This window comes from Gekko japonicus, unplaced genomic scaffold (genome assembly GCF_001447785.1).
Source record: "Gekko japonicus isolate JY-2015 unplaced genomic scaffold, Gekko_japonicus_V1.1 scaffold287, whole genome shotgun sequence".
Lineage (NCBI taxonomy): Eukaryota > Metazoa > Chordata > Lepidosauria > Squamata > Gekkonidae > Gekko > Gekko japonicus.
Window position 1 is genome coordinate 51,383 of NW_015167065.1, and position 21,195 is coordinate 72,577.

The 21,195-nt window shown below is 46.7% G+C and overlaps 1 protein-coding gene across 1 annotated transcript in view; it reads left to right on the forward strand.

The window, feature by feature from the left end:
* The window catches only part of LOC107111658 (neural-cadherin-like), a 99,283-nt gene that overhangs the window by 17,119 nt on the left and 60,969 nt on the right, over positions 1-21,195 (forward strand). The window contains exons 7-9 of the mRNA XM_015412663.1: positions 8,063-8,235; positions 9,620-9,788; positions 19,597-19,767. Coding sequence (XP_015268149.1) covers positions 8,063-8,235; positions 9,620-9,788; positions 19,597-19,767 — 513 coding nt within the window. The remainder of the gene's footprint in view (positions 1-8,062; positions 8,236-9,619; positions 9,789-19,596; positions 19,768-21,195) is intronic.

The window sequence follows — 21,195 nt, forward strand, 5'->3', positions numbered from 1 at the left end:
TTTTTGCTGTTTCTCCCCCCCCCATAGCCAGTCAGAACACAGAGGTTATTTGCATATGCAGCCTCATTGGCCTCTGTCTCAGAACACAGAGGTCATTTGCATATGCGACTTGATTGGCTTTTGCCTCTAACATTCTAAATAGTTTTGCTCTTCTGAGGTAAAATGTGTCCAATCGGAGATCACTCAGAATTACAACTGCTTTCCAGATGGCAGAGATCAGTTCCCCTGGAGAAAATGGTGGGCTCTGTATCCTTATATGCTGCTGCGGTGGCCCCCATATGAGAGCCAATGTGACGTAGCAGTCAGGGCTTCAGAGCACGGGAGAGGCTGCAGGTGTGTGGGGGGTGGAAAGCTGAAGAGTGAGGGGGAAATAAAGGTAGGTTGATGATTGGCTGGGAAGAAGATAGGGTTGCCAACTCCAGGTGGAAAATTCCTGGTGATGTGAAGGATGGAGCCTGGAGAGGGTGAGGTTTCAGGAGGCGTGGGACCTCGTACAGGTACAAAGCCATAGACTCCACCCTCCAAACCAACTATTCCCTTCTGGGGAACCATCGTTGCCAATCTCCAGATGAGGGCTGGAGATCACTCAAAATTACAACTGTTCGTTAGGTAGCAGAGATCAGTTCCTCTGGAGAAAATGGTGGACTCAGTGTCATTATACCCTGCTGAAGTCGCCACAGCAAATTGACACTGAGTGTTCAAGGCCGGGGCACTCGCCCAGAGCCTCTTTCTAGAGGCCGTTGTATTTATTTCCACAACGGGCCTTTTTCCTAGTTGTGCATATTACCCATTCCTGTCTATGTGTGTGCTCCTTCTCCTGTATGCTTCAGGTTTTCCTGATCCAAGCCTTGCCAGTCATATTTCCTTGACACCCTTGATCCTAGTTATGCTGCTTATGCCTAAGGAGGCCTATAAATTTGATATCTCTGGCACATATGCTTCTTTTGGACAATATTATACATCTGTGTTCTTTAGCAAAGTCTCCTTTGGGAGTTCTTAAAGTTGCACTGCCCATTTTAAGCGGAAAGCAAATCAAGGCACTATTACCTATTCAGCTAAATTGTTCTGTCATATCTTTTCCCCTACTCTAGAAAAAGATGCTCAGCAAAAATCTCCCTAGCTATGAAAAGATATGTAAATTCTGCAGTCTTCTAGCTATTGCCCTGACAGGTTTAGTCGGAAGGGTTGTTGATCTTGGTAAGTTAATTTTCCAAGCTAGTGGGTTTAAGATTGTAGCACAAGTTCCCCATTCTTAAAGACTGTAGCAAAACTCCATCCGGGAGTGGTGGTGGGGATGTTCACATGCAATCCTGACTAAATTTTGCGAAACTACCCTGAGGTCTCAATTCTAAACATAATTACTTGCCAGCAAGTGAATTTTTGTATCTAGGATGTCTGTGCAGAAGTTCCTTGCAGTTCCATGAATATTGCCGCACAAAACCAGAACTGCACTATCTTTTTTTAAATTATAAGGGAGGAGAATATAATCTGAGTTTCTATAACATTTTTATCCTGCTCTTCTTCCAGTGAGGTCAAAGCAGCATTCATAGCTCTCTCCTCCTCCCATTTTCTCCTCACAACAGCCCTGTGAATCAGGTTAGGGAGGGAAGGAGGGCTTCCCCGAGACACTGGCTGAAGGTCTATCTGTTTATTTCATGGCTAAGGAAAGATTAGAACTGGGGTTTCCTATTCCAGCACTTAAGCTTTTTGCCATCAAGTTTGGAGCCAATTTATGATGACCACCAATGCTCCCTCTAAGCTGTGGAGTCTTGTGAGCAAAAATTCAGTGGAGCCTTGTGAGCTACTGGCATTAAGGTTGTGTGTGAATGATTTGGCTACTGCAAAAATTAGTTTGCTCTGGAGTCATCCTTCTTGAGCTAAGACAAAAATGTGTGAGCCAGAGGATAAAAAACTGCGAGCTAGCTCACACTAACTCGGCTTAGAGGGAACAGTGGTGACCACATAGGGTTTTCAAGGGAAGAGAAGTTCAGAGATGGTTTGCCATTGCCTGCCTCTCCATAGCTACCCTGGAAGATGGTCTCCCATCAAATACTAACCAGGGCTGGACCCTCCTTAGCTTCTGAGACTTTTTGAGATCAAATTAACCTGGGCTATCCAGGACAGGGAATTATTTCACATTAACTCTCTGTATTGATAGCATCTCTGTTTAAATAGTTGCGAATGCTTTGACTTCAGCACATCTAGAGAGCCAGTATTTGGTGTAGTGGTTAAGTGTGTGGATTCTAATCTGGGAGAACTGGGTTTGATTCCCCACTCCTCCACTTGCACCTGTTGATGTGATCTTCGGTCAGTCACAAGCTCTGGCACAGCTGTCCTTGAGAAAGAGCAGTTTGTGTCAGAGTTCTCTCAGCCCCACCCACCTCACAGGGTGTCTGTTGTGGGGAGGGGAAGGGAAAGGATTTTGTAAGCCGCTCTGAGACTCCAAGTGAAGGGCGGGGTATAAATCCAATCTCTTCTTCTTCTTCTTCTTCTTCTAGCAAAAAGGAACATTTTGAACCCGAAATAACTGAGCAGTAACTTTTATTTTGGAGTTACTGTGATGATTTTACCTTAACTGCAATCACATTTTTACTCTGGCTTTTTGTGTGCTCTCCTGAGCACAGGAAACTAATCAGAAGCAAAGAAGAAGCCACAGATCTGTCCTCCTCTTCGTTTGGTCTGTCTTAGGGGTTCGCTTACCATGAAATTTTAATTTTGGTGCAAATAGTGCTTTTGCAATTTTAATGCTCCGGATCTGAATGCATTTCAGAAGTGTTCCAGAAAAAGATTCCGTCAAATTATTATATAAGGAATTGCTTCAGAAATCACCTTTGGAATGTGACTCTTCTGCCCTTCTTTATGAGTTTCTTTGTTTTGCAAATACTTAAGTAGTGTGGCACGATGAACCGAATAATGCAGGTGTTAAAGTAAAATTGCCAGTTATAAATGATCCCACTAGTGCTTCTAGCCATTTAATCTCCCTTGTTACATCACTGTGGATCTGGTTTTGTATGTTGCTTCCAGGCTGCAGATTGAATTTCTTAGTGCAATAAGGAGCAGAACTGGTGATGGGGCGAAATCTGAAATGGGGGGCACTTGAGGGACAGACATTGAAGTTTTGGAGTCCTCTTGACTGCTGGATCCATCTTGGATCAAACCTCCTGAAATATGGGCCTGATTTGAAATTAATCTGTTTTAGCCCATCATGCTACCTAAGAACCTTCCCTGTATTCTCCCAAATTTGTTAAGGTCCAGAGAGGAGGAACTTCCGGGATGCAGCAGTGTGCCAGTCTTGTGGGAATTGTGGGAACAGTTGATGCCAAAGTTTCCAGCATCCTTGTATGTTGCAGTGTGGGACAGTGTCCAGAGGTGCCGGGAACTACATTTCCCAAGATTCCTTTGGCTCCAAGGAGCATAGGTGGCAGTGTGGTGTAGTGGTTAAGAGTGGCGGACTCTGATCTGGAGAACTGGGTTTGGTTCCCCTCTCCTCCATATGAAACCTGCTTGGGTGACTTTGGGCCAGTCACAGTTCTCTCAGAACTCTCTCAGCCTCATCTACCTCCAGGGCCGGCCTGTCATTGACAAAATTTAGGCAGCTGCCTATGGGTGCTGGCTTGACGAGGGCACCACTCTAGTCTGCCTGCCTCGCGAGAGCTAGGCACGAACATCAGGCTACTGTTGCTACGGTGCAGCGGCGGATCTTCTGGCGAGGGAGGCGGCTTTCGCCACTGGTGGGGACGCCATTTCAGGCCTCCGGGGACACAGGGAGGGGAGGCGCGCATGTGGGGACGTCCCAATGGGGTGGAGGAAAGGGACCCAGCGGTCTGCTGGGCCATGTGTCGCACATGACTGCCTCCCCTCCCGGCAGCTGCCCCGGGTGGGCAGAGCTTTCTCTGGCTGCACTCCTGCTCTGGAGCTGACGTGCAAGCAGCCCCGTCCCGTGGTTCCAGCCACGAGGGACTGCAGCAGGAGCGCCCCCTCACCCCCGCCCCCTGCCTTTGTTGTACCCATGAAACCAGACTGCTGGCGCTCGTGGAGGGGGTAGGGGGGTGCCAGAAAATTGGTGGACGCACCAGAACGGGGGGGGCGCCTAGTGTGCAAAAAAACCTGGGGCCGGCCCTGCCTACCTCACAAGGTGACTGTTGTGAGGAAAGGAAGGGAAGGCCAATTGAAAGCCGCTTTGAGATTCCTTACGGTAGAGAAAAGCGTGTTATAACAACCTGCTGCATAAGTTCTAGGAAGTCGTTCCCACCATCCCTCACTGATAGTAGTGTTTGGGGTAAGGCCCAGTGGCCTGTTGTGTTCCAGAATCCAAATTATCTTTGAGATGTCCAGCAGGCATTTCCCACCAAAAAAACAAAGCGGCACTGAGTGAGCAGTCTTGGAAACAGTTGCTTAAAACAAGGTCATACGTCAAGATGAAAATCAAAAGAAATAATCTCATCTGGTGAAAGAATTGCTTCCGATGGAAGAAGGCTCTCACCCACAAAAAAATTCTCCCTCAATAAATCTGTTTTTATCTATAAGGTGCCAAATGCCACTCTGGTTCTCCTTGCAGTAGATTAAACACAATTCCTCTGCAGGAAAAAAAAATAAATCCTTGGTCGTCAGTTTTCATTTTTACCTTTGAGGGGGATGACACTACATCTCCCCCCCTTTTCTCCCTGTAAGAACTATTTGTCTGTGATACGACTCCATGAAAAGCCCCCTCCTTTTCTCTCTTCCTGCAAAACTGTACTGCCTCCTGTTTGAAGGTGGCTGTCAGTGAAATATGCTTGATATCCTGGAATGCCTGGGTGAAGCTGAGGCGTGTGTCAGAAAGAAGCAGCTAAGGCGGAGACGTGGCATTTGCAAGGGGAAAGTGAGTGACACTTGTCATGTAACAGCGGTCCATTTGCAAATGACACTTTTGATTACATCGGATAAATAATAGACGTGATGGGTGTCGGTGTAAAAAGAATGACATCTATTCACTTCAGCTTTTCAGAGAGGGTTACCTTTTTGGGGTTTTGTCAGCGCTTATATAACCCACAGCATACGGCAAAGTTTCTGTGGTCTCAGATACCTAACTCAGAGGCTCCTTGGAGCGTCTTGTCTGTGGAAAGATAGTAAACACTTGAAACACCACATGCATAGATTTCCACTGTTAGAACAGGAATGTGAGACTATATTATTATTGTGTCACCCACAAGCTGAATTCCCTTCTCCTGAAAATAGTTATCTTTTTCTGATGAAACTGCCTTAGAGTGAGTCAGACCTTTGGTCTGTCTAGCTCAATACTCTCATGGGCTCTCCTAGCGCCTCAGGCAAGGAAAAGTCTATCATGCTACCCGCAGTCCTTTAACTGAAGATGCCAGGGACTGAACCTGGGATATTTTACACCAAGGGGTCCCCAGTCTTTTTGAGTGGGCTCCTTCAGAATTCTGATACAGAGTGGTGGCCACAATCACAAAATGGCGGCGACAGGAAGTGGCGCCAACCGCAGGATGTCAGGGAGTGCGGTTATGTATAACTCTAATAGTGCCTCTTCAGAACTTCAGCCAGAAGCTCTGTTTAACAGGAGGCCTTTTAATTTACATGCTGAAGCCCCACTGGGCAAAAGTCTCAGTTGTTAGGTCAGACACATCTATGTGCCCTTGTTCCCTTCTCAGATTGTGTGTATGGTAGATTAAGCCAGAGTTGTATCTTTGGCCTTTAGGAAACAAGATTTGTTTTCCTCAGTGGGGAACTAAGACTCTGGGTTGTTTTCAGGCCCATGGTAGAAAAAGTAAATGGTCTCCTATTTGGCTATGCAGTATGTTTGTAGATGTTCAGTATTATAGTAATCAAGGCGCGTTCTGAATATGCACGATCTTTAGATCCCCCTGTCAAGAAACTGAGTTCCTAGTTCAGTTTCTTGTTTTCTCTTAAACATTGGTTCAGGCTTCATTTTCAATTTTAGGCCTGCATTTGATTTGAAAGGTTCAGATGGAGAATAACTGTGCTGGTTGCTTGAAGGTTCAGCAAGTGGACCTTGTGACACCCAGATAACATTCCCAGGTACAAAGGGAATTAGTGATTATCACTGACTCCTTTCTTGTTTCCAAGGCCAAAGTATGGTGCCTTGGTAACCATAATTAACTGCATTCCCGTTTAATTAGTGCTTATGATTTACACCTGTTAGAAATGGGAGGGTTGTACTGCAGATTACCATTTCACTGGATTCTGATCCCCTTCTAGGGCATATGCCTAGTAACAGGCTCACATCATTAATAGACATCATAAGCCAGAGAGCTGATTGGTCTGTTGGGCCCCAGACCATGTTGGATCCTTGGCCATAAAAGTTTAGTCTTTTCAACCTGTTGTGGTTTTTTTCCACTGGTTTTTTGGGTGGGAAGCTGTAGCTCCCTAAAAATCATCTGGAATGTTTGCTTGTTATGGGCCAGGCACCCTTCCTGTCCGACACCAACTTGGGAGAGAGTGGACTTGGATTGCTGAACGTCTTCAGCTTGGAATGGTAACATCTGGCAATTTTGAAGCAATGTCTTACTGTGTAGCCTTTTGAATTTTGCTTTATTTTTTGAGCAATTTAATACTTTTTTTTTTGGACTACATCTTGTGGTGTTCTGCTCTTCAGGTGGCTTCAGTCTAATCCCCAGTACCTAGACCTTAGTGCACACCTACCAGGTTAATTGTTTTGGAGAAACTCGCTCTGCAGGTGGCCTGTTGTCAGCAAGCTGACAATGTTTTTTTTCTCCTTCATGTATGTGCTTGGTTGCTTTCGCTTTCATATGTAGACCTGTTGATGCGCTTAATTGCTTAGCTGCTGGAACGTCTATATCTCTCAAGGCCACAGGTGGTTGCTGCTGCTGGATAGTTGCTTGGGTAATCTCACGAAAAACCGTGGGAAGGAGATAGCTTGTGCTGCCTAGAAGCGTTTGTTCCCAGGCCCGATGGCGCGCGGGGGAACTCCCGCAATTGGGCCTCAGTTGTTTGAATGTACTATAACATGCCATGCTCATTGCTCCCCCCCTCATTCCTAACAGTGTTCCTGTCCATGCATCTATAGCTTCAAATAAAGCAAAACCTTCCTGCAAGTGTGTACTTCATTGTTGCTGTGGGTCCTGACACCTGTACTGCAGGGCTGACTTCCTTGTTTAATCCCAGGACCGTTAGAAGCTTGCCCCTTGGCTTCTGGCTGCTGGGTAGTCAAAAGGGGCTGGTGGCAGCTACCAGACTGTTGTGTTTGTGGATTCACACCCCAGAGTTTTGTAATTTTGTGCCCTGCATTTTGTGACCTGCTTGCCTTTACCAAAATTCCCTTGGACTAGGCTTTTTTGACACACACCCCTTTATTGATTTCCTTGTTCCTTCCAGAGAGCCGAGTGATATGAACAACAGGGAGGTACAGAACTAGATCATACATACATACCACTTTGCCCTGGGGCTGGAGGGGGTCACATCTTTGTATGCTGTTTCATAGTTAAAACCTTCCCCCTATCCTTATATATATATAGGGAAAAAATGTATCAGAGAGAAGGCTAGAACTTTATTCCTTGCTGTGACGACTTTTTTTTGGCATGAGGAGAGTTTGTTTGTATTAAAATGGGAAATGTTCATATATGTGAATCTCCCAGTTGCCGCCGACTCAGCCACGTCTAGCAACTATTTGTAGCCTGTGGTTCTACTGAATGTGATTCTCATCTGGAGTACAAAATGTCACTTCATCTATAGTCCTGATGTTTTTTGGGTTTGTTTTTTTTGGGGGGGGGAGCCCTGATTATTTATACACCAGAACAGAGACTATAGCCGTATGTCTTTGTTTCTGCTTTTTTATTGTTCCTTTCCTCAAAAGAGGGCGGCAAAGACAGACTGTATGGCTCTTATTCCTTTTTATCCTCACAACATCTCTGTCGGGCTGAGAAATACGGAGCAGGCCAGGCCATCCCAGGGGACTCCATGGCCAAGCAGAGATTTGAACCTGCATCTTGGCCCTCATCCAACTTTTCATAACTTAGAACTGCAAATGGAACGAGAAGACATTTAGACTGATATTAAAAACACAATCTCTTACCTTTTACAGGCTTAATCCGCCTCCGCTCAAGCCCACCCCCTAAGCTTCAAGGGCCAGAGTACGTACTTAATGTTACAGCTACCGATGACAACATCTCTGGGGGACCGCGCTCCCTTTCTAGCACCGCTTTGGTTATTGTGCACGTTGATGATGTCAACAATAACAAGCCAGTGTTTCAGAAGGTAACTGTGCTGTCCTGAACTGTGTTAAAGGTCTGGAGGGCATCACTTGAATTGCTAGTGTGTTTTCACATGCGTTGAGAATTTATAACTGCACTTACCTTGCCAGGATATATACATGCAGCAAAAATTGAGGAGTTGTGCATCCAGTGTGGCCAAATTAAATTCATATTTCTTCTCGCATGTTCTTGTGACAGACATTCAGTATCACTACGGCAGCCTTGAAAACATAGGTTTTATTTACTGCTGCCTTCATGTGATTGGCTGGACTACTCTAGAAGAGTTTCTAATCAACCACAACCGATCCCATTAATTTTTGGTGTACCCAAGCCAACTTGAGTTGACACCTGTGCGTGATGAACCAGCAGCATGATTACTTCAACACATCTTGAGATTCTAACAAAGCGACAAAAACGATCGAGCCCGAGTAACTGTTGCAATTATGTACAGTGCCCCTCCTTAATTATTCCCCTGCCCAGTCCATTCAGAGTTCTGAAAGGAAAGGTGAAATCGTTCTCCAGGCTAAATTGGTGTGATCTCACTTATTAGTTGACTTTGATTGACTTGTTGGAGTCATCCCTAGCATAGTGTAGTTTCAAGGTGTTTTGGATAAGCAGGAACTTAAGCGGTCCGTGGCCTTTAGTGAATAATCATTTTTTTGCTGTGGTGCCAGCAGTGATAAGATACTAGATCAGACTTGAAGCTGCCTTCTGCAGAGTCAAGCCATTGGCTTGTCAAGGTTAATACTGTCAGTACTGTCTACTGTGACTGGCAACAGCTCTCCAGGGCCTCAGGCAGTGGTCTTTCACATCAGCTGCTACCCAGGCTCCCTCTAAGCTGTGGAGTCTTGCGAGCAAAAATCCTACTTTGAGCTACCGGCATTAAAGTTGTGAGCGAGCGATTGGCTAGTGCATACATTAGTTTGCTCTGGAGCCGTCCTTCCTGAGCCAAGACAAAAATGTGTGAGCCGTAGGCTAAAAAACTGTGAGCCAGCTCACACTAGCTCAGGGAACACTGGCTGCTACTTGATCCTTTTAGCTAGAGGTGCCTGGGATCCACGTGCAAATCTGGAACTCCACACAGCCCCTGCTCTGCCAGCTTTCCTGCTGCTGACTCATATGGCTAGATTTGTGGGATACGGACATTCCACCTTCATTTCATATGTCTGATAGTTTGGTAGAGTCATTAAAACGTCCTTCAAAGACTGAAAAGAAACCAAGAGAGATCTGTCGCTGCCACTCGGCAGAGATGGTGGAGAGTAACCCTCTCCTTTTATCTCATTTTGGGGGCATTTTTAAAAAATTCGCTGTTGGGTTAAGCCCTCGGTTCCCGAGAATTGCATCCCATGTCAGATCGTATCTAAGTGTATTTTATGTCCTTTTGCCAGTGTCAGCATTACCGAGAACATGCTTCTGTGTTAGAGAACCAGCCTGTGGGAACGTCTGTGTTACAAGTAGAGGCGACAGACGCAGATGAAGGCCCCAACGGCAGGGTGAAATACGGCTTGATGCACAGAGATGGTGCCCTTCCTTCATTTAACATTCACCCCGACACAGGCAAGGCCAACTTTTTGGATTGCAGCTTTACTGGCACGGGTGTAAATGAAAGAGGCAGGGTGGGGATGTTAGCCCCTAAACACTACCCAGCTGAGTCTTGCTTAGGCTGTATTTGCGGTGGCACTTCATTGATCACTTGTATGGTGCTTCTGAGTTTGTGCTTCAGGCCCTTATTTTATTATAACCCTTATAAAAGTCATGTAAATGTACTTATTTAGAAAAAATTTCTTGCCGACTCTCCAGGAAACCTGCCTGAGATTGCTTACAAGATAAAAACGAAACATGAAAAGTTGCTTATTATATACCGGTACTAATATAAAATATAGACAATAAAAACATAGTCCACTGAGCAGCTTAAAAGAACAGTTTCAAGACTAAAAACAAACCAGAATGGTGTTAAAAGACCTGCCCCTTAATTAAATGGCTTGGTGAACAGAAACATTCTGTCTTGGTGACTGAAAGGGATCAGTGTAGGTGCCGGGGGAGCCTCAAGGAGAAGGGGATTCCACAAGTGAGGTGCCACTACTGGAAAAGCCCTGTCTGTGGTTACCACCTGCCTCACCTCTGAAGGCAGGGGCATAGAGAGTAGAGTTAGATCTCAACTGGCAGGCTGGACAATATGGGAGGAAGTGTAACAGCAGGCACTGAGGCAGAGAGGGAGTGGCTTATCTAAGGCCACCCAAATGGGTTTGCAGCAAAAGTCAAACTGGGGAAGTTCCTTTTTTGTAATTCACATTGCAGTCCTTAGCAGGGTTACTCCAGTCTAAACTCATTCAATGTCAGTGGGCTTGGAGTGACGTAAGACTGCCCAGGATTGCACTGACAGGCGCTTGTCTGCTGTTGTGGCACCAGCTCCCCTTCTTTCTCGGAAGAATCTATTGTGTGGGCCCTGAGCTGGATAGTCCAGGCAAGCCCGATCTCGTCAGATCTTGGAAACTAAGCAGGGCCGATCCTGTCAAGTATTTAAATGGGAGACCTCCAGAGAATACCAGGGCTGGGAGGCAGAGGCAGGCTACCAAGCAGTAGCTTGCCAGAGGTTGCCATGACTTTCAGGCGCACACACATGCACACACACATACAAAATGCAAAAATACCCACCCACACAAGTTTAGTGTGCAGCTTGGGTTCACATTTGACCACAGGCAGTTTGTGGAATTTTAGCTGTATGATCAAGGGATAGCGCCTTGTGGGACGTTTTTTCACGAACCATTTGTGGAAGATTCTCTGAAGTCGAGCATGACAGCAGAAATAGTTGGTCAGAATTTTCTTTGGAAGAAAAAGGCGGTGTTGTCCATGTTCCTTGACATTACTGCAGGGGAGAAAAGAAGCTGCTGTTTCTCCTCTCAGTACGGGAACACAATAAAGAGGGACAGCATTTTTTTTGAATCCCCATTAAAGTGGATCTGCCAGCAGGACGGATATATAGGAAAAGGATATATAGGAAAATGTGGATGAGAGCAAAATTGGCTAAGAAACTGAACCGTGAACAAAAAAAGTTCCCAGTTCAGACTCCACCTTTGTGAATGGGGGGCTTTGTTCAGAAGGGCCTTCTTATAAAGTGGTCAGAACTATGGTATAATAGATCAGCCTACGATGGTGCTTCTATAAAAGATAGTATTGTAGTAGATAATGGTGTTTATTACATGTAAAAAAAAAGTAAAGGTTCCCTTGCTCGAAAGCCAGACGAGTCCGACTCTAGTGTTGCAGTGCTCATCTCCGTTTCCAAGCCAAAGAGCCAGTGCTGTCCGAAGACGTTTCCGTGGTCATGTGGCCGGCATGACTAAACACCAAGGCGCACGGAACGCTGTTACCTTCCCACCGAAGTGGTCCCTATTTATCTACTTGCAATTTCTTGCTTTCGAACTGCTAGGTTGGCAGGAGCTGGAACTAGAGATGGGAGCTCACTCCATTATGCGGCACCCAGGTCTCGAACTGCTGAACTACCGACCTTCCACAGCCTGCAGTTCAGTGTCTTAACCACTTGAGCCACCGCAGCTCCTTTATTACATGTACCACCCCCTTATACTGTAGTTCAGCGTCTTCTGCCTTCTGTTCAGTATGGTATTTCAAACAATTCTTGGATCACATTGACAGTTTTGTCGTCATAATAAGAATACTTAATTAACTGCCATTAAGTTGACTTATGGCATTCCCTCATGGGGTTTTCAAGGCAAGAGATGAGGCAGAGGTGACTTGTTATTGCCTGCCTCTGCATAGGAACCCTGGACTTCCTTGGTGGTCTCCCATCCAACTACTAACCATGGCTGACCCTGCTTAGCTTCTAAGCTCGGACTAGTCAGGACTATTCAGGCTGCTACTTTGGTGCTTTAGATTTTTAGTTTTGTTTGCTTGCTCGCAGTGTTTCCCAGCTCTTCAGCCCAAGCCCCACTGGCACTGTTTGGGCTATTAAAAACCTTTGCTTTTTGATTGAACTGTTTTTATCATATTTTGTGATCTGCCTCGAATCTCGGTAAGAAAGACAGGCTATGAACGAAGTTGATGATAATCCTTGTGCTGAACATAATGAAAGGCAACTGTGTATGGTTCTCACTCCCTAGTAGTAACAAAGTTGTTTGGAATAGGTATTTATTATTGTCACCCACTTGGATTCTTGAGCACAGAGATGATGTGCCTGTTTTTTTCTAGGCTGGCTGCTGCTAACTCAGTTTCCGTGGATGATGCCGTCTGGTAGAAGCAGCATTAGATAGCATCTGCACAACCAGTTTTCTGTCCGTCTGATGCCTATGCTTATTTGCAAACAGTTTCTCTGAACTAACTGCCCAAGACAATTCCCAGTATAAATAAATAAATAAGCACAAACATAAAAACCATAAAAGTATCATAATAAACTAAACAGTGTAGTCAAAGTGGAAGCATATCACACATAAATACTAGCTAAAACAACTGATAAAAGCAACAGATTTTACCTAGTTCCACATAAAAACACCCTTTAGTTCACTGTGCAATGTCTTCCCAAGTTTAAACCCAGTGGAATTAGTGAGCTTCGACTAGGGTTACACTGTTAAGAGTCACAATATAATGACAAAATTGGGAGGGGGGGCACACCATTAATGGGCTAATTGTCCAATTAATTAGAAAGTGGCCTAAATACAAATAGCCTGGCATCAAAACCAGCCCTACTTGATGGTAAGTGGATGGATGAGTTAAGGGTATTCCACTGTCCCACTCTGTACTTGCTGTTATCTCCTTTCCTGTATGTATTGCAGTGAGTGTACATGCACAAGAGGCATTCTTCATGGGCAAACAAGTGCATACAGGGTGTCCAGCAGGATCAGACCATCTCGTCCAGCATCCAGTTTCACACAGTGGCCAACCAGGTGCCCTGCAGGGCCAACATAGAGGGCGTAATGGCCGAAGTCTCCGTGGCAGTGATCCTTAGAAGTCCCACCTCTCCTCCAGGGCTCTGAACCAATCCTTGTGATTTAGGCCTCATGCAAATCCAAGTGACTGTCAGCCAATCAGAGCCCATGGAACTTCACTGGGTAGGAGGGGTGGAGCCAGCCTCAGCTTAAGAAGGGTGAAGAAAAAACTGATTTCCTTCAGAAGGGGATTTCTTGGTTCTGGAAAGGAGCATCAGCTTATCCAGGCTTTGATTTGGCTATTTAGTCAGGGTTTGGGGGTTGGCTTAGGGAAGAAAGCTTATTTTTAGTGCTGGAAATAAGCATCCTGTTAAGGGCCCATCATTCCTAACTGGTGCATGTAGCTTCTGTGGAAAGGTGTTCTGTGTGAGAAAAAAGCAGCCTTGAACCTGCTGAGGTACCCTGCCCAGAGAAAGGAGAATCAAATCTCCCCTCAGGAGTTATTTACCTTTTTTGAGAGCCAGCTTTACTATGGCTGCGGTCACACGGAACAGAAGCCACACAAGTGAGACGGAAAACAGCCGGAGTTTCCGGGCGCGATCTCACCAGCACATCTGGGAAGCGTAGCACTCCCGTGGCACAACCGAGGCTTCCAGCCGAAACTGCGTGGCAAAAAACTAGTACCTCGGAGGTACTAGTTTCCGGAAACTGCGGGGCAAGGGCGGGCGTCTGATCGCATTTCCGGTGGCATCCGACGCCCGCCCATGTCCCCTTGCAAATAAGGTGGGTTTTTTTTGTCCACGTCTCTGTGGATGCGCACACGGAGCATGCGCATTAGTCATGTACACACAAAAACAAAACATTTTGCCGCGGCGCACGCTTCTTCGTTGCGCGCCGGCTTGTCCTGTGATCAGCACCTCTCCCTTGCCATGGAACCTCCACGGTACCTCCACAGGACCTCCACGGGAGGTCTGATCGAGTAACTGCGCAGTAGTTTGCCACAGGGCAAACAGCCACGCTTCTCCCCTGCAGTTTCCTGCCCGTGTGACCGGGGCCTTAATGTATCTAAGTTTGAGTTCAGTGGCACCTTAAGATGAACAAAGTTTAATTCTGGGTTATAAGCATTTGTGTGCATGCACAATTTTTCAGATACACTGAAACATACTTCCTCAGGCCTTACATATAAGAGTTATCCACACATCATATTTGCCTTATTAAATACTTTATTTTATGTTAAATAAACCTTTGTTGTTTATATCCGTTTTTATGTTGTTTCTCAAGTCAAAAGTCTAAGAAGCAGTGGTCTCTGTTTGCCTCACATATAAGTACAGTCTTAAACTACCAGGTCTGCAGATAAGAGACCTTTAGGGAACATATAGCTTACACGCTATCAATCTTTATTTTAAAAGGACTTGTGTCCTCCTTTTTATTTGATTGTGGGTGGTTGGGGTATAAAGAAGCTATAGGAGGGGCTAGAGTGGGGGACTGGATATTCTTCAGTCCAGAAGGCAGTTGCTTCAGAGCCTCCCCCTGTAGCCACCTTCTAAAGTTGCCTCATAGCACTGGTATTCAGAGGGATCTTCATCGTGGTCCCTGTGCAGTCCCACACTTGGGTTTTGGGCACGCCCACAAAACCGACCTCGGAGATCTGGAAGAGCTAGCCTCAGACAATTTTTTTTGGCGGGCTTTTCTCTTCCGCACTGGGGATCAGGCTGCCACTGTGCATGCCTGGAGCTGAGGAGAAACCCCACCTCTGCTCAGTTTCTTCTTTTACACCGCCACGTTCAGACCTCGTTGCGCTTCCCTCCTCTGGTTTACCTCAACTACCTCAGTTCTCTGTTTTCTTCTATGTCCTAACTATTTCGTTGTTCTGTCTTTTCTTTCTAAAAAAAAAGAGGATCTCTTCTTCATTCGTCTGTAGACTTTCACCTCTGTGACCCCCAGTTCCGGCACCAGGCTTCTCCCTTTCCTCCACGTCTGGGAGGCAATTACAATAGACACTTGGGTCCTCGCTATAATCCGCATGGGATACGCGATAGTGTTTCACCATCGGCCTCACGTCCCTCATTTCTGTCCCACCCCCCCAACCGCTTCCTGAAGACCGACGTTTCAGACCTGCTCGCCAAAGGGGCAATAGAACCTGTTCCTTGGTCGTTCCACCACTCCGGGTTCAACTCTCGATATTTCCTCGTCCCCAAACGTACAGGAGGAAAACATCCCATCATGGATCTCAGGGATCTGAACCGGTATATTTGCCACAAAAAATTCTGCATGATTACCCTGCAGTCCATCTTCCCGCTCCTACAGAAAGGCAACTCCAGGATGTCTACTTCCATGTTACTATCTGTTCAGCATTCCGCCAATACCTTCACTTCACCGTCGGGACCCGTCACTATCAATACAGGGTCCTCCCCTTCGGGCTTTTGACTGCCCCCAGGGTTTTTACCAAGTGTATGGCAGTGGTAGCGGCCACACTGAGACAACACGCCATTGTTGTCTTCCCATACATCGACGACTGGCTCTTGGTGGCTCCATCCCGAGAGGACCTTCTGCAAAGCATCACCTGCATGCTCTGGCTCCTCGCTGCCCTCGGTCTCTCCGTGAACCTTGCGAAGTCCCACCTTGAGCAACTCAGTCTCTGTCATTCATAGGAGCCGACATCGACACCACCAGACAGTGTGCCTTCCTGCCTCCGGACAAAGCTGCCACGCTTCAATCCCTGGTGGGGGACTGTCTTTCCCTGCAGCAAACGGCTTCAGTGTCTTTTGGGGCACATGGCGGCAACAACGTTCATGGTTCCCTACGCACGTCTGCGTATGCGCCCACTGCAATTGTGGTTTCTCCGCCATTTTTGTCTGAATGTCGATCCTCCTACGTTACGGCTTGTGGTCTCTCCTGTGATCCTGAGGTCCCTATGCTGGTGGGTCAACAGCGCCAACTTGTCCCTGGGAATGCCTTTTCACCTCCCACCTCCTACAGAGTTGCTCACGACAGATGCATCGTTGTGGGGTTGGGGAGCCCACTACTGTGAACTGATAGCACGAGGCGTGTGGTCCGATTCTGAGAAGACCTCCCACATCAATTGCCTCGAACTCACCATGGTCCATCGAGCGTTACAGTCTTTCCTGGCCAGTTTAAGGGACTGCCATGTCCAAGTGGCATCCGACAGCATTGCCACCATCTATTACATGAACAAGCAGGGTGGCACGGTCTCCATCAAACTTTGCAAGCGTGCTCTCTCCCTCTGGGCTTGGTGTCTCCAGCACAACATCCACTTGACAGCGGTGCACGTCCACAGGGCTTCCAACATCCAGGCCGATGCCCTCAGCAGGACTCGGTCCAGCGATCACAAATGGACTCTGAACCCAACGTACCTACAATGGGTGTTCAGCCTCTTCGGTTGTCCTGATGTGGACGCATTTGCAGCCAGGTGCAATGCACAATGCCCGTTTTTCTTCAGCCGGGGGGCTCCGGCCCAGGGTTCCAAAGGGGATGCTTTCCTCCACAAGTGGATAGGGAGACTGTTCTGTATGTTCCCTCCATTCCCTCTAATCCCCTGGACCCTCCAAAAGATCACCATAGATCGCACCTCCTGCATCCTGGTAACCCCATGGTGGCCTCGACAACCCTGGTTTGCACCACTTCTGCGGCTTTCTCGAGCCAAGTACTTCCGCTTCCCGCTAGTCCTCGACATTCTCTCCCAGGGCAACGGGAGGGTGCTTCACCACAATCCCTCCATCTTCCGCCTGACGGCCTGGAGGATCAGTCCTTAACATTTTCCCCACGGGTACAACATGCCATCCTGAATTCCCATAAACAGTCCACACAACGCTCGTATTGCTCCATGTGGACTCGTTTTTCCAGTTACACAACGACTCGTGACTTGGACCCTGCGTCTGCACCCCTTCCAGCGGTGCTATCCTACCTTCTCTCCCTCAACGATTTGGGGCTGTCTTATTCCTCGTTGAAAGTTAATCTCTCGGCCATTTCGGCTTTTCATGTTCCTGTTGATGGCGTTACTGTGTTTTCACACCGTTAGTCGAAATGGTTTTTGAAAGGCATTTTACAGCTGCATCTGCCAGTTAAGCCTCTCATTCCTGCCTGGAGCCTTTCCCTCATTCTCTCAATGTTAATGAGAAAGCCCTTCGAACCTTTGGGTACATCTTCCCTGCATCATTGCTCCTGGAAAATGGCTTTTTTAGTGGCTGTGATCTTGGGGCGCCGAGCCAGTGATACCTGTGCGTTCTGTTCGGATCCGCCCTACACCATCTTCCATAAAGAGAAAGTGGTTCTCAGATCGGACCTGATCTTCCTGCCCAAGGTCGTCTCCGCTTTCCACCTCTCTCAGCCATCTTCACTGCCAGCCTTCTTCCCAAATCCAGCTGATGATGGTCAGTGGGCCCTCCACACTCTAGACGCTTGTCGGGCCCTGTCCTTGGATAGGACACGCTCCTTCCGCCAGGATGTCCAGCTCTTTGTGGCTTATGGAGCCCCGCGTAAGGGCTGTCAGATCACCTCCCAATGCCTTGCTAAATGGATCGTGGCCACGATCCAGCTCTGCTACGAACTTGCACATCAGCCCTTACCCAAGATGGTCCGGGCCCGTTCTACGAGAGCTATGGCTACGTCTGCAGCCTTCCTGCATGGTGTCTCCTTGGAGGATATCTGCGCTGCGGCGACATGGTCGACTCCATCCACCTTTGTCATGCATTATGCACTTGATGTTCGTGCTCGTAGAGATGTGTCCTTTAGCCGCTCGGTCCTCCAATCCATCTTCCATTGAACCATCCTTCATGGGATTCCAGGTAGCTCTCTACGCGAGTGCCTTCGCCCGTTTGCCTTACCTGTCCCATATTTGGGTGGTGACCATTGCTGTTGGCTTCCTGCCAGTGCCCACTTCCGTGCGTGAATTAGCTGGTTAATCACCCAAGTGTGGGACTGCACAGGGACCACAAAAATGAAGATAAACAGGTTGCTTACCTGTAACTGATGATCTTTGGCACCTGTGCAGTCCCACACGCCCGCCCAGCCTTCCCCGCTGCTGGCTTTTCCATCTTGTCTTCATTTGCATGGCCTTGTCAGTGGCGGCTGGAAGAAACTGAGCGCAGGCGGGGTTTCTCCTCAGCTCCAGGCATGCGCAGTGGCAGCCTGCTCCCCAGAGCGGAGGAGAAAAGCCCGCCAAATTTTTTTGTCTGAGGCTAGCTCTTCCAGATCTCTGAGGTCGGCTTTGTGGGCGTGCCCAAAACCCAAGTGTGTGACTGCACAGGTGACCACTCGAAGATCATCCGTTACAGGTAAGCAACCTGTTTTTATTGTCTCTGAATGTGGAGGTTCCCTTTAATCATCATAGCTAGTAGTTATTGGTGATCCTCTTCTACATGAATCTTTCATCTGCTTTTAAAGCTGTCTGTGCTTCTGGTGGTTATGTCCACCAGCAGTGAATTCCACAATTTAATTACTCATTTGGGAAAAAAGCCTATTTCCTATTTTCTTTCTTGAGTCTGTTGCTCATGAACTTCATCAAGCACCCCGTGGTTCAACTTTATGAGAGACTGTTTTTGTTTGCAGTCCCTCTGCTAATAATCCCTAGAATTAATGTTCATTTTCACTATTGCTGTGCACTGAGTCGACATGTTCATTAAGCTGTCCAGTACAACCCCAAGATCTCTTTTCTGCTCAGTCTCAGTCGTTGCAGACCCTCATCAACACACATTTAAAGTCAGGAGCCCCCCCCCCCTTTACAGAAGATAAATAACCACACATAAATACATAAAAAAGAGAACAACAGCTCTGTTTTGTACAACAAACAAAATCAGAACTTGCCTAGTGAAATTAAATTGAAATCAATTATTCATGACACAGTGCCCCTGAAATAAAAGTATTCAGTTTTTGCAATCACATAATCCCAAGTTCTTGTAACACTTTCAGTCTCCTGAGATCTTTGCAATAAAGTTAATTTTAATAACTTAAACAAGTTAGGTTTCCCCCCGCATAAGATTTTCCCACACTGTATAGTGTGTGTGTGTGTGGGGGGGAGGCAGCATGATATAGCCTGATCTTGTCAGATCACAGAAGCTAAGCAGGATTGATAACTTGGAAGGGAGACTACCAAGGCAAAGAGGAAGGCACTAGCAAACCACCTCTGCTTCTCACTTGCCTTGACAGCCCCTTGCTGGGGTCGCCATATATGACTGTGACTTGATGGCCCTCACGTGCATACTTCTTGTATCCCTTCTTCTACATGGTTCAGTTTTCCTTTAAGAATATGAACATTCAACCTTTCCTGTTGATGGAAAGTTTGCAGAGCTGGGTTTTGAACAACCCAGCTGCAGGTGAGAAGATTGCACTTGAGTTTTCTCACTGATGGGTTTTAGATGAGTTTTGTTTTGTACTTTCTCCAAAGCCTTTCAACCTGGAAACTATAATGGGAGAAAGTGGACTGGTCCTTGCGGAAATTTCATTCCTTTTGATTGCAATCTCGTTTCCAGGCCTCTTGACGACGCTTCAGATATTTGATCGAGAAAAGCAGCGAGAATATCCTATCACCGTGACAGCCACAGACCAGGCCGCAGAACCTCTCATTGGGATTTGCCAGATCAACGTTGTCATCGTGGACGTGAACGATAACAGCCCCCGGTTTGAAAACACCCACTATGAATGTAATTGCGAATCATTGGATAACGTTTCAGTTCCCTGAGTGTGAGCTTACCTGATGTCTATGTTTTTTTTGTATGACTGTTTCTGTTCAGTTTTTTTTTTAAGTTGCTACCCCAACAGCTGATTAAAATAATATGTAAAGTGGTGTTGTGGGGAGGGTGGTGGGGAGAAGCCATGCTGCGAAAGACTGGTTCACACGTGCAGATTGGTTGACTCCAGCATTTGTGGTATGTGTAAATGATCCTCCGCAGATCATCAGGTGCATTGTTGTGTAGCTTGGTGTAGGCAAGGCGACAACAGAAGGCAGGATTCTTAACTCGAGGATGTTGTTGTTCTTTCCTTCTTGCAGCTCCTGCTCTGCTTTCTCCTTCATCTTTCTTTCCACTTCCTACTCTTCCCCTTTTCTTTTCAGTATCCATAATATCGTATCCTTGAATGGTCTGGTTTGCCCATCAGCAGACCTATGGTGTCTCAAATGAGACAAAGATCTAAACATTGACTGTGAAACAACCTTTTTTTTTTTTTTGGCTGTCAAGTCACAGCTGACGTATGGTGACTCCCACAAGGGTTTTCAAGGCAATAAATATCCAGAGGTGGTTTGTCATTGCCTGTCTCTGCATAGCAACCCTGGACTTCCTTGGGGGTCTCCCATCCAGATCCTGCTTCGCTTCTAAGATCTGATGAGATCAGGCTAGCTTGGGCCAGCCAGGTCAGGGCGAAATGAATGACATCTGTTAAATCTCAGCATCTGAGATTGTCGGTTGATCACCCCCCTCTCTGATCGGCTTTCCCTTTTCCCTTTAAAAGAGGCTTGATATGCCGAAATTAGCTGGCTACGTTTTTGATGACAATTTTCAGCTGATAATTGTTCTGGCTCAAACGGCTATTAAAGGAATGGTTTGAAACTTAAGAAGCCTTTGAATTACAAACTGATGACTGATGTGATGATTTATGTGATTTAAATTTTTTTTTTTTTAAAAAAAGCCTAATTATCAGCTTTGTGATCTCAGGGCTAAGAGCTGACTTCAATCCCCCCCCCCCCATCAGCTAAATCAATAGATCATCACAGGGTTGTCTCCTTCAATGGCAAAAAAGCAAAACAAAACTGTTTATGTTTAGGGTCGCCCTACTTCAGACAAGGCCTGCAGATGTTCCAGAATTACAACCGGTCTCCAGACTACACAGATCAGTTCCCCTGGAGCAAATTTGGTGTAGTGGTTAAGTGCGCGGACTCTAATCTGGGAGAACTGGATTTGATTCCCCACTCCTCCACTTGCACCTAGCTGGATGACCTTGGGCAAGCCATAGTCCTGATAAGAGCTGTCCTTGAAAGAGCAGTTTCTGTCAAGAGCTCTCTCAGCCCCACCCACCTCACAGGGTGTCTGTTGTGGGGAGGGGAAGGGAAAAGAGTTTGTAAGCTGCTCTGAGAC